Source organism: Balaenoptera borealis (assembly GCF_965194805.1).
Source record: "Balaenoptera borealis genome assembly, chromosome: 6".
In the NCBI taxonomy this organism is placed as follows: Eukaryota; Metazoa; Chordata; class Mammalia; order Artiodactyla; family Balaenopteridae; genus Balaenoptera; species Balaenoptera borealis.
This window is the reverse complement of record NC_138863.1, coordinates 57,268,563-57,282,735: the sequence shown is the minus strand read 5'-3', so window position 1 is coordinate 57,282,735 and position 14,173 is coordinate 57,268,563. Positions and strand designations below refer to the sequence as shown.

Here is a 14,173-nt window from a genome sequence, read left to right as displayed (position 1 = left end):
TTCACAGCAGGAAGGCCTGGATGAGCGGGTAGCCCGGGCCTTGTACCCCCTCTTGAGCGGTACCTGTTGTCCTCTCTGTAATAAATTCTAAGAGAGTTCTGGGCTACCCTCTCTTTAACCTTTGTTCTAAGTGACAACAGATGAGAAGTTTCTCAAGTTAATGTGTTGCCTCAGCCCATAGGAAAGAGCCCCTGAAGGACAGAAAGTCCCAGATTTCTCCCCCTCCCCTCAGCCCTCTTCTCTCTCACCATCCTCTTGGGTGGAAAAAACTTGCTCTGGAGAAATGGTCTACTGCCATTTTCCTCAGAAAGATATAAACTGAAGCATTAAGCCTTGCACAGGGTCCTGAACTTCTCAAGCAATTAAAATACTGGACCTCTTGTCCTTGGTTCAGAGTCCTCTCTCCCTTCACCAATAGCTACTGAACAGCTCCTACGTGCACTGTGCTGGGCTCTAGGATACAAAATTGATGTGTATACCCTTCGATCTACTGGGGGGAGAAAAAGAATTAATCCTAAGACAGTGTGACAGATGCTATAACATAGGTGTGGCCAAAATGTTCCTGGAATAAAGGAGCCACTAACAGTATCGTAGTGTCAAAAAAGGCTTCTCAGAAGAGGTGAATTTGGGTCCCTGAAGTACAGGAATTTTTTTAGGCCCAGGAAGGAGGGACATACCAGGTGGAGAGAGCAGCACATACAAAAGCAGGGAGGGAAGAAAGAGCAAGGTGTGGACCTGGAACAAGGAGAGGAGCCGGAGTGGGGCATCTGGCTGGACAGAGAGGTTGTGTAAGGGCCATGTAAAGGCGTCTGGACTTAATGTGTAGGCAAGGGAGAGCCACTGAAGGTTTTAAGCTGGGACACGTGGTTACCTATTATCTATATTTGGAAAGCTCTTGGGGGTACTGTGTCTGAGGGGACAAAGGAGAGATAGCAAGCAAGAAGAACAAAGGAGGAGGCTGCTGCCATCATCAAGCCTAGAGAGGAAGAAACTTAATACAGATGAAGAGGAGAGCATTTAGGAGGAAGAATTCACAGGACTTGGTGATCAATCGGATCAGTGAAAGAGGAGTTGTGGATATTAATTCCTAGGTTTCGATTTTGATGGCCTGAGGGAGTAGTCAGGTCATCCACCAAAATGAACAGTGGAGGGGGAAGAGAAGACTCCGTGGGGGAAATGAATGAGTTCAGGTTTAGGTCTCTATACATTTGTTTCTGCTTTGATACCTGATACACTGTGTGTCCCTAAGAAATTCACTGAATCTTTCTGGCCTTCAGTTTCATCATCAATGAAACAGTCAATAAAGATATCTACCTCGTAAGTTTACCATTAGAGCAGTGTGTGTGTGTGCATGTGTGTGTGCACTCCCACACTTAGGTATTACCTTTACCAGGTCCAAGTGAGTGTCCTATATAATGCTAAAACCTAGGGAAAACGTCCTCTTACCCACACCATGATGATCAATACTTAGATCCTGGGTGGCCAGTGAGAAATCTAAGTCTCAGGGAAATTAAAAACAACACCCTACTGCTTCCCAGATATTGAATCCAAACTAATGCTTAGGGCTAGGTCAGATCAGATTGCTAATCAGAGTCCTTCAGCTTCCAGAAGGTACTCTCCAGGGGAACATGCAGAAATGCAGTCTTGGTATCAGACCACTAAAGGAGAGGCCTCTTAGCAGATGTCTGAAAGCTTCTGTGCTTTTTTTATACCATGTGTCTTTCAGGGAATGCTTGAAGCCACCCATTCTCTTTGAACCTCCTTAGGCTTCCTTGTGGCACAGTGTAGTATAGGAAAGAGTGCTGAACATCTGACCTTGGCCATTTACATTGGATGTGACTACAGTAAATTGTTTATCTTTTTTCTGTGTCAGTATTAGCATTTGTAAAATAAAATTATAATAGGATCAAATACGATAAGGAAGAATGACATTTTTGGAGACACTATAAGGGTAAGTAAAAGGTATTATTTTTCACTGATCAGATTGGCAGAAATAAAAAAAAAACTTTAAAATCCCACTGACTTGTCGAAGGTGTGAGGAAACATGAATTCTCATATGTTGCTGGTAGAAGTATAGATTGATTCACTTCTAAAGAGATCAATTTAGCAATATATATCAAAATTGCCAGTGCACATACATTAGACTAAGTAATTTCATGTCTAGGAATTTTTCTAATAGGCAAAATTTTGAACATGTGTTTCTAACACCAAAATGAAAATAAATGCCCATTAATAAGGGACTGGCTAAATAAACTGTGGTAGATGCATACAGTAGAACAGCATAAAATTGTAAAAATAAAGTAGAAAGTTCTGTATGAAATGATCTTCAATATATAATGGGGGGAAAGCATGGTGCAGAAGAGTCTTGTAATATGTTATCATTTATGGAAAAATGTGGGGAGATGTATCTATAACCAAGTATATCTATAATTGTAAAGGTATAAAGTATTTCTGGAAAGATACACTCATAAAAGTGGTGAAGAAACTCTTTAAATTGTTGTCCATGTGCAGGGGAACTAGGTGGCTGGGGACGGGGTGGGAGAAAGGCTTTCACTGCATACCCTTTTGTACCCTTTGAATCTTGAACCATGTAAATTTAAACTTAATACCCATTATAAAGATAAAGGAGCAAAAAAAAAAAAAAAGAAAGATCAGCATAATTGAGCTGGGTGTACCTATGTGTGTTCACACATGTCCTTATTTGTACTTGCCTATCCAGCTACATTAATCTAGGGACACCTCTTGTTTTGTCTCCAGGGCCCTGATGCTGATCAAGCTGAACAGGAAATGAGGGGATCCTTTACCTTTGCTTGGTGGAGGGTGTAAGGACCCCGGCTCAATTCTGCCCTTTCTGGCAGGAGCAGCTCAGGGTGGGGCCTCAGAAGTCTGGGGCACAGGTTTAGCAAACAAATGGCAAAGGGAGGGCTGCAGGCCTCCCAGTCAGCCCCACTGGCTGTGTGGTGTCCTTGAACACTGCTCTGTTGTTCAGCATGGAGGCCACCACTGTGCACAGGACAGGCTGCCTGACTCCGCCCTCTTTGCACACTGTGGGGATTCAGGAGACCCAAGTTCGTTCCCTCATCTTTTGCAGGATGGCTTTGCCTTTTAAGTCTGAGTAAATAAAGTAACTTCCCCACTAAAATGAGGGGTTTGATGGCGCTTACCTCTAAGGGGTCTTCTAGCATTGACATCTTATGCTGTTAAAGGTCAATCTCTAGCCAGAGTAAGAGTTACATCTCAGGCCAAGGGACGGTTGGCCCCCTCTGGATCCTGAGGGCTCAAATGCTCATTCCAGGCAATCTGGGAGACATGGAAGGAAATGAGAGTTGGCTCCTCTCTCTTGAGACTCCCATTCCTACTCCTTCCTTCTTCCCATTGCCTCAGAACCACTCAGCTTTCTCTGAAGGGATTGGGAGAGACAAATCCCTTTCTTTCACTTCCTACCCCACTGGCATTCTCAAAGCCAAGTTAGGGAAGTGGCAAGAAGTAAGCTGGGTCTCTTCAAAGCACTATTTTGTCAGCAAAACTTGAGCCATTCCTACTGACTACCTTTTAAGGATATTTTCTGGAACTTCAGTCCAGCTAGACTTAAGTTTGACCTTGACATTGACCTCTCTGCCCCTACTACCCAACAGACTTCTGGACACTTTTCAGGTATAATCCTGCTCCATTTAGCCATGAACTCTCACCTTGCTGGTCAAGAATCACCCCTCTCTCCCCACACTGCCCCCCACCCCTGCTCCTAAAGCAGAAATTTTCGAAGTGTGGTTCCGAAGGAACACTGCTTTAGAATCACCCAACAGGCTTATTAAAAAGAAAAACTCCTGAGTCAGACCTATTAGATTAGAAGCTCAGTGGGGATGCAGGGGAGGCTGAGGAACCTGCACATTTAAACAAGCTTCTCTGGTGATTCCTACCCACCTGGAGTGGTGCCGGGAGCCAATAATCTAAGGATATCCTTTAGCCAATATTGGTCATGGTGAAGACACACCATTCTGTCCATTTTAATTTTTTCCTAACAAACGTTTCTTTTTTTTTTCCCTTTGATTTGAAATTTATTTATTTATTTTATACAGCAGGTTCTTATTAGTTATCTATTTTATACATATTAGTGTATACATGTCAATCCCAGTCTCCCAATTCATCCCCCTCCGCCGCTCCCCCACCCCCGCCCCCCCGGCTTTCCCCTCTTGGTGTCCATACACCAACAAATGTTTCTTGAATGCCTCCTGTGTGCCAGGCACGGGCTTGACCCACAAGTCTTTCACAAAACTCTAGGGAAAGGCACAGCAGACTAAACTGTTTTCTTCAGGGAGGGTCATGTTATCAGACTTCGGACAGGTTTTGAATTCCTGTCTTTAGGATCCCGTTCATCCCTACCTCTACCTTAGGATAGAAGGATGCTGCAGAGAGCTGCAAATCTTGCTTAAGAGAAAAGAACCCTCCTTTTTATCCCAACAAGCAAGAGCCTTTCTGTCCTTTGGGGCTGTGGAGTCAAGAGTTTGCATGTGCTCAAGCATCTCCAAGGGATAACAGAGTGGGGCTTGTGGAGAGGGATTGTAAGAGGCTTCTTAGGAACAACTGTAAACACACAGAAGACCAGACTGTCACCCTCCATCACTTCTGTCTACAGAAAAGAAGACTGTTGTTTGAGTGGGAGAGAAAGGTAGTCCTGGGGGGTGGTTAGGGGGTGACTGCTGTGGTGAGTACGATGGGACAGATTTCAAAGCATTCCTACATCAAACACAACCTGGCAATCAGGCCCCTAGGCTGTCACCTCCTGCTGAGAACTCACAGCACCAAGACGCAGCAGGGTAAGTGACCCTCAAGAATCCATGACTTGAACAAGCAATAAAATCAGTAAGACATTTCTTCCATACTCTGAACTTCTAGGAGACAAACTTTAAAGTTACCAAAAATATCCTATATTTGTATCTTTATACACACAATTGCCCCAATAATATCTTCCAACATCTCCTTAGAAAATTATAGATTCAGATTTTCCTAGAGTAGATTTATAGTATAGCTAACATGTGCCAGAAATGAATCCCTTGTTCCTTTGGTTTGAGAATATCTTTTTTCTCAGCCTAAACTTCCCCTAACAAAAAAGTTCTTACACAGTAGGTCCTTGGCAAATGTTTATTGAATCTGAGTCTGAGATGATCAGAGTCTTGACTTTCATCCTGAGCAAGTCAAGAACCAGCCCAGGAGTGGAGATGGCCACTCTGAGCCCCAAGGTGTAGCATATGCCAAAGGCTGGGAGATGAAAGGGAGTAGAGAGAAGGAGGAACAGAATGTAGCTCTCTGCCTGCAGTTATCAGGGAACTGTTACTGGGTCTGAACACATACTGAACACCCCACCCACCTTCCCTCACCCACAGTTGTTAAAATAGCACAATTTTAATAATCTAATTTTTAGATTATTAATTTTAGATGTCCCTTTCAGGACATTGTCTTCTCTCAGCAAAAGCTCAATCTCCAAAATTTCTCTTTGGGGAAATAGTGTGTACAGCTCACGGGTGCACCAAAGTCAATGCTCAACTGTGACATGAAGGACCCAACCTTTGTTCCAAATGCTTAGCATTAAAAACCTGGTCTTTGTTGCAGTGAAGGTTGCCAAGGCACCTAGCTGCCTGTTTTTCCTGAAACCTTAGAGAAAAGGCCCTTAATTTGCTAGGTTTTGGTCAGATTTGCCAAACAATCAGGCTGGGTTTCCTGTCCTACATCTGGGTTGCAGCCAGCTGGTGTCTTTCTCCGGAGACGTTTACAAGGCCACCCTTCCTTCTTGACCCCTTGGGGCCTCTGGACCTAGGAGCTGTGATCAGATGAGTACCATTTGAGAGCGGGTCTTATAGTTTTGAGACAAGAGTGTGAGAGCTGAGATATTATGCTGGTAAAAACTGGTAAAAATTAAAGTCTAGCCAGTCGCGGGATGAGGGGGCATTGTGAACTCAGCAGCATCTGACCTGCTGATACTTTTACATTAAGGGCACAGAAGGAGGACAGTGAAGAAATGCATCTATATCTGACGCCTGAGCTAGCTCTGAAGAGCTATATCATTTCCCAACCAAGGTGCTAGAGAAGAGCCTTTTTCTCTTTTTAAAAACTATTAAAAATAAAAACTATTTAGGACCTTTGTTGTGTGACTGGCTACAGGAGATAACTGAAGTAGCAATATCAAGTTTGAAGGGCTATTTTCCAGCCCAGGATTTTATTTCCCAATTAAATCCAAGAACTTCAGCAGTGCAGGAATCCTAGACCTCTTTAGCTTTGTGCTCATTCCTAGGTGTCTACCCTCTACCTACCCCCTCTCCTCCAGGCTCAACCCTCCCCCATCCTGGCTCAACTTCAGCCTCAACACTGGTAACACTTTTGGTGTGGCTCTGTTTATTCACAAGTTCACATCCCTGTAAGGAACTGGCTCCCTGGACTGTAAAAGCTCCTATTTTCCAGACTTCCACAGAGTGGAATTTTAGGCAAGGGCTCAATCTCTCTTTCATGACAAGTGGATCAGTAAAACAATAATAAAACCTCGGTCACCATAACTCAGAGGCTGTAATAGATCAAGTCTTCAAGGGCACTCAAATAAGCCAAAAGTAGACTCTTTATTCACACAGAGTTTTAGGAAACCACCCTCTTTCATTACTGCTGTGTGTAAATAACATTTATTTATTTAATTTGTTATTTGTCCTAGAGCCCAAAAGAGGGAAACATTTAAAAAAATGTTCAAGGAAGTTGGAAGGTTTATCAATGTAAAGCTTGTCTTTGTAACCCTTCTACTTTTCATTTCCCGTGCCAATTGCACTTTTATTTCCCGTCTCTCTACACTCAGTAAACAAAACCATATTATCAAGGGAAAGACGTGAGCCCATTAACATTGTGAGACCTCAGATTTCACTCGCAAGAGACGACGCAGCACTTATCTGATGGAACAGAAGCTTTAATTGCTTCGAGGTACAACGCTCTCCAAACCTCTGAGATCTGACCGGTCCCTGGGAAGCCTTTGCGCCCTGGAGCCAAAGCGCCTCAGAGAAACCGTGCGCAGCAACGGTGCGTGTGCCAACCTCCCAGAGAGCAGCACAACGAGCGTTTCACTCCAAGGGCAGATTCTTTATTTTACAACCTAGTCAGAGGGGGGGAATCTGCTAAACGTCCCACAAGGCAGAAACTTTCTTCTGTCCAAATCAAACCCCTGGACTCCAATACTCGCCCTTATCATGCCGCCACAAATGGAAGCAATCGAAGAAGCTGCGAAGTAACGTGAAAAATCTAGCTTAAAAGTGCAGAGTTTGTGCCGCCCCAGCTACACAGCACCTACAGCATAAAATTTAGTCCCCAGAGTCGGGGGGAGAGGGAAAAGAGGGAAAATTAAACGTCTACTCCAGGTTTAGGAGAGAGATTAGGAGGAGTGCCGAGAACACTGAAAGCGCTTAAGGGCTCAGAGAAAAAGGGAAGAGGAATAATTTTACCTTCCCTGGAGGAGGCTAGGAGCGGTCCCCGAGGGCCTTTTAACACCTTCCACACCGCGGCGCCCACCCTTCACACCCGAGAGACTAGCCACCCACGATGCAGAAGAACGAGCTCTCACCCTCTCCATCCTCTCGTCCTTACCCGAGCGGCTAGTCCTGCCTTTCTGCCCCCACCTGGTCCAATACCTGTCCGGGAAGCAGGCGTCCCGCGCTCTCGCCCCGCCCTTCCCCAGGCAGCCCCAGGACAGGGCGCCTCTCCGCCGGGCCGGGGTAGGGCGCTGGGCGGAGGCCACCTGCCAGTTGGCAAAGTTGGCGGCGGGGCAGGCGCGTGGAGCAGAGCGCCAGTCGGGACCCAGGCCGTGCTGGGACGGCGCCCATTGGCCGGCCGGCGCCACGTGGCCACCCCGCCCCTATATTAGGCCTCTATTTACCCCCGCCTGGCTTGCCATGGCTCGGCGAGGGTAGCTCGGCTAGAGAGGGAAGGCGAAGCGGCGCCGACTGCGGCGGTCCTGCGGGCCCCGCACCTGGGCGCGGCCGGCGCGCTCAGGTGGGGTGGACCGGAACCATGAGTTCCTACCTGGACTACGTGTCGTGCGGCAGCGGCAGGGGCGGCGGCGACGTGCTGAGCTTCGCGCCCAAGTTCTGCCGCGCCGACGCTCGGCCAGTGGTCCTGCAGCCCGCCTTCCCCATAGGCAGAGGCGACGGCGCCTTCGTGAGCTGCCTGCCCCTGGCCACGGCCCGAGCGGCGCCCTCGCCCCCGGCCGCTCCGGAGCAGCCTCCCGCGCCGCCCCCGGCCGCGCCCGCGTACGCGCCGTGCCCCCTGGAGGGGACCTACGAGCCGGGCACGGCACCTGCCGCGGCTGGGGGCGCGGACTACGGTCTCCCGGGGCCCGGGCCCCCGTACGACTTCCCGTGCGCGCTCGGGCGGCCGGCCGACGACGGCGGGGCGCACGTCCACTACGCCACCTCGGCCGTCTTCTCGGGCGGCGGCTCCTTCCTCCTCAGCAGCCAGGTGGACTACGCGGCCTTCGGCGAGCCCGCCCCCTTCCCGGCGTGTCTCAAAGAGCCGGCCGACGGCCACTCCGGGGCCTTCCAGACCGCGTCCTCCTCCCCCGGCCTCTACCCCAAGTCTGCGTCCCCTTCGTCCGGCCTCCCCGCCGCCTTCAGCACGTTCGAGTGGATGAAAGTGAAGAGGAACGCCCCGAAGAAAAGTAAGTGCTTGGGCCTTGGACGGACGGACGCCACTGGGGTTGGGGACGGAGCCTGCCTCGCGGAATTGCGCCGGGGGCGTGCTGTAGCTGTCGCTCTGGACGGCAGTTTGGGTTTTATGGGGGAAACGCGGTCCGAGGCATCATTAAAGCAGGCGAATTCCATTGAGCGTGCCACGAGTGCCAGGCGTTGAGAAAATTGCGGGAAGGAGCACTCGGTGAAGCTTTTCTCCTGGCACAACTGTGTTCGGAGACCCAAGAGGGCCGCTCAGTGACTTTGATTCTAATGTGGACCCAAAGCTCTCCCGAGCCTCGTCTCCGCGTCCTCTCGCCCCGTTGATTCCCTGTCTTTACGTTGCAGGCAAATTCGCCAAGTATGGAGCCGCCAACTCGTCCAGTGCGATCCGCACGAATTTCAGCACTAAGCAACTAACAGAACTAGAGAAGGAGTTTCATTTCAATAAGTACTTAACTCGGGCCCGACGAATCGAGATAGCCAACTCACTGCAGCTGAATGACACCCAAGTCAAAATCTGGTTCCAGAACCGCAGGATGAAACAGAAGAAAAGGGAACGAGAAGGGCTTCTGCCCTTGGCCACTACCCTGACTTCCCTCCAACTTCCCCTCTCAGGAACGAGCCCCACCAACTCTGGCAAGAACCTGGGGAGCCCTTCTCAGGCCCAAGAACCTTCATGAGGTTTAGTCACGAGGCTGAGGAACCGTGGCCTGTAGAACTTACAGGCCACCCCACCCTTATATGGACTTATTAGCTCAGTTTGGGATGGAGGTGGGCAGGGCAGAAATAATAGAGGTTTCACTTGGGAGAGGAAGTATCTTGGTGGCTTCTGAGTTCGGAGCGGTGGGTGTACAGATGTTAATTTGAAGTCTCTAAAGCCACTGATCTGTGTATTAATTGTGTCTTATCAGGGAAAAGGAGCCCAGCTTCCCGCCCAGCCCTGCTGCTATGTCGCCTAACTTAGTCATGTGCAATTCTCGGTGCGGAGTGGCAGAGTATTCCTTGCTGAGCTCTACCAACACCTTGATGTGCTCAGAAGAGCATCTACCCAAAGTTTTATCTGGTTTTAATTTAAAAGACAAGACTACATGTATTCAGCTTCTAGAGATGACCAAAGCTAGTTATAGTTAGGGCCTTCTTGATGTATAAGCTGCTTCAGCAATGATCTTCACGTTTGCACTACAGGTTTTGTTTGTTTTCTTTAAAAAGCAGTTTCTACCTCTCCATGTGCCTGAGTGAAGATAGAATCGCTGTTTAGTTTGTAGCTGAACAAATCCACAGGGTGGGTAAAGATCCTGAACTATACCTTGACACCAGTTACTCAAACTTGAATGTAAATATATACAGTATGTATATTTTTAAAGAGGTTTGCTTGCAGTGAACTCATATATGACATTTAATGTCATAGCATGTAAAGGGTTTGAACTTTTTTTTTGTAATAAAAATAACAGAATGTGCTACCTTCTGCTTTTCCTTACACTCTTATGTTTTGATTATCTTTCCTTAAAGCTGATTCAGTTTCTTCTGTTTGGAATTTCTTGATTCAGCTATGGGAATTTGTTAGGCTGATAACTTTAAAAAACAACACTTCTTAAAGGCTGTGTATGTGAACTAGTTAGGGACGATTATCTGAGCCGTTTAAGGGAGAAAAAAACCTACTCTGCCCAATATCCAAGTAATTATGGAAGTATTTCCTTAAGTGCCCTAGTTTTATGGTGAATATGTAGACTGCACCTTAAGTTTAGATGTCCACTGTGGGAATGTTGTATAGCCAAGGAGACGCTGCAGAGAGATCTCCTTGTCCTTTTCTCTCTTGCTCTCACAAAAGGAAGAGGAAAGACAACTTGAAGACTTTGTTAGTTGGTTAGTGTTCTGAGAAAGGCAGCTGCACATCAAAAAATCTCAATGTCTGAATTCCCATTTCCAAAGTCAAGAATTACAAAGGAGGATGGGAGAGGCCAGTAGTCGCAGCTTTCCACTTCCTGTAACCCGGACTGAGTGTCTAGCCTTGTAAGAGCACAGGGGTGCCTTTCTGTTTTTAAAAAAATGATATATTTTCAAATGAATTCTTTGGAAGAAGTACAGGCAGAAAATTTGAAAGTTGGCAAGAAGGTATGTGATAAAACACTTCTTATTTCCATCCAGCCCCCCAGTTCCCATCCCTGAAGGCACCTGTGGTTGAGCAGGCTTTTATGTAACCTTACACAAATATGATTTGAAAAACTGTGGTGTTAATACGCAAAATCATGTGGATACTTGGGACAATTGTTGGGGGAGAGGGCAGGTCATTTCCCTCACTTTATAGATAACTATAGCTCTATCTTTAAATTCTCTGTATAGTTCAACTGAAAGGCTTAAAGGCCCAAAATAATCCAGCTAAGAGCTTCAGCTCTCCTGTTAGCAGAATTTCTAGATTGTAGTGTAGTACTTCAACCCAATAATTCAGAAGTTTAATAATTGTGGAGGAATACTTTACCTATAAAACAGTCGTGATTTTCTTAGAAGAATGAAATTACACTTAAACTCCTGTCCATTGCACCCACAGTTGAATGGGTTTGAGGAAATAAAATTATCACAGCTGATTAGGGGGGAAAGATACCATTTAAAAAGCAGGTCTGTCAATATTATTCTTATGTTTCACCATCTGCCCTTCACTAACTTGATGCTAATCGGATCTTGTTTGAGACAACAGCTCCCCCTCTGAGCTCTGTAGCCATTTGAAAGGACTTGTTAAAGAGTTGTGATCTGCTTGCTCACAGCTATCTCTGGGCTTACCCTGCAGTGGTCTTTGACAAGACAATGTTTCTTTTTTGATAAGCATTCAAAAGTACCCCTAAACAAAAAAATACCAACACACTTGGTCATTTCCTTAATCTACCACCCTTTTCTCTGAGAAAATAAAGCTTTTCCTTTTGAAGCTACTACTAGCACTTAGCCCTGATGGATGTCTTCCCTGATGAAGGTGGCTATTTTGTCATATGTATAATACTGTTCTATGAATCAGACCAATATTAGCTATTTTTTGACCAACCCCAGGGATCTTTAAAAGCTTTCTTAATGCAGATCGCTCTACAGCTATATTCAGTATTAGGGAGAGTCCTGGCTGGAGACTGGGACGAACTAGGTGACCTCTGGAGGTCCCTTCCAGCAATGAAAATGTTACAGAAACAACTCAATGACTTCTGCCAATTTTATTTTAGGCCTATCATTGGAAGAAAGAGTTCAGTTCTGAGAAAGCAAATGCAGCCCCTAGGATTACAGTGATACTGTATTTATACAGGTAAAGTGGATTTTTGACATTATTAAATACATCTCATCATTGGAGATAACCTGGCCCATGTGGATGTTTGTAGAACATTCCCCTTCCCATTATTCAGAGCCTTGTGTTATTTTGAGTCAGATCTTCGATGAAGTATCATGGTTACTACACAAATTGTGAAATTGCTAAAACAATCCATCCCATTTCTATTTTACAAGAATTCGAACTAAATATGCTAATTTACCCTCTAGCAACTTGCTACAAGAATGAATACACAGTGGACAGCTCTATCTGTTATATAATTAACTATTCAATGTTCCTTTGTCTTCACAGAATGACCATGTGTCTATGTTTCTGGATTCAGGATAGCTGGGAGTGAGGAAGAAGAAATAAAGCATTTAATAACATAAAAAATTTTCATTACTGTTCCTGACTACTGGCAAACAAAGGACTTGCTGATGTAAAAACCAAAAGCAATGTCACATAGATCCTCAAAAGATTAATTGTATGTGATTTATTCTGCTTCAATCTTATATAAGGTGAGGCCCAAGACCGGAAGAGGTTATGTCTGATTATCATGTCATCAGCAAAGAGGAGCAGGCTCCGGAGAGTTGCATTAACTCCGAAGTTCTTAATTATTTCTTACGGCCAAACAAATGCTCTGTATTTGCTGAATATTGAATTTGAAAACATCAGGACCTAATCAGGTTCTAAGAGATGTTTAGTTTGACCACAGACCTCTCAACGAGAAAAATACCCATTGTTAAAACTTTATTGTGGTTTTAAAGTGAAACCATACTGGACATATCTCACAAATAATGATAAATCTCCATCTAAATAGAAATCAAGGTTTTCATGGCTTTGAATTCTATAGCATATTTCCGGGGCAGGAACATGCAACAAATATACAAAATAGTTCTGTTTAACATCTCACTTGTAACTGCTTCTGAAGTTATACTTGTTATGCAGAGATATAATTTCAATAGAAACTGTTTAACTAATTCAAGCCAAATGGAAAGAAATCCTAAATATTGGTATGAAAGTAAGGTCTATTATTTAGATTGTAAAGTTTTAAACACTATGTCTTCTATTTCTAATAGTCTTATTGGTATATTTAATAACTATAAAGAACAGCCAAAGAGTGGTCATTTGGACTGGTAATAGCTAATAAGGCAGGTCACTGACATCTTTGAGGCATTTCTAGAGGGCTCTAGACTATTTAGCAGATCCCATTCTTAGGGGTTTTGTGCAGCCTAAACTACAATTTGAGGGAAACTCTTTAAGAAAAAAAAACACACCTGAAAATCATAAATACAAAATTGCTAGGGCACCTCCCTAGACCTGGTAGGGCCCAAGTTAGTGAAGTTTAAGTTTCTCTTGGTTCATCTCTGTCCCTTCCTGAAATGGTTGCTCTATTCCCACTACCCAGCCATTACCTGTAAGATGATATCAATAATTGCTTTTCTCCGACATCTTGGAGCCAGAATTACTGTTTGCTCCTCTTCAAGTGTATCAAATAGTAGGTAATGTGAACAATGGCGGACTGGGGCTCTGTTCTGCTCTCTGAGCATCTCAACCCCACTCTGTTCTTCTGGACTGCCGGCTGGATGAATTACTTCACTGCCTTGGAGTGGGAGCTCTGTCTCATCCTGGAGGTCCTTTTCTGGTGTGTTTCCTTCTCAATGATACAAAGAGAAGAGAATTGTAGAGCTAAAGATGACACAACTGCACTGCTGACTTCTAAGCATTTCCTGGAAGGGTGGCATCACTGAGGCTGAGGAAAAGGGCTGGGAAAATAAGAACACTGTTCTTAAGGGAGGGGACCTGGATTTTAGCAGTAGTTGTATTTTCAGATTAAATGGGAAAATAACTTCCCTGGTCTCGGTTTCTCCTATAAAACGAAGGGGGTTGGTCTGGATGATCATTACATTTCCTTATCATCTTAGTATCCTTCCATAATCCTTTACTCTGCTGGTTATTACTGAAAAGTTTATTTAACTATAATGTAGCTCTGTAAGATTAGCATCAACAAGAGGCGCTTATTGAAGTAATATCTGAGTCTTTGATAAGTTAACCTATGGAGCTTTAGAATGTGTGTGTGGTATGTGTGAACTGGGTAATGTTTCTCATGGGTCTTGATGCACAAAAAAGTTAACAATGAACAATGGTGATAGCCCTCTCCCCTGAAGTTACCACTTTGCTCTGAACAGATGAATTAGGA

General features: G+C 45.2%; 1 protein-coding gene across 1 annotated transcript; it reads left to right on the top strand.

The window, feature by feature from the left end:
- Positions 1 to 5,379: 5,379 nt before the first annotated feature.
- On the top strand, positions 5,380 to 10,153 carry HOXD1 (homeobox D1). Its single transcript, XM_082397759.1, has 2 exons — positions 5,380 to 8,680; positions 9,039 to 10,153. Exons 1-2 carry the CDS (start codon positions 8,035 to 8,037, stop codon positions 9,371 to 9,373), a joined length of 981 nt encoding a protein of 326 aa, XP_082253885.1. The 5' UTR covers positions 5,380 to 8,034; the 3' UTR covers positions 9,374 to 10,153.
- The last annotated feature ends 4,020 nt before the right edge of the window (positions 10,154 to 14,173 follow it).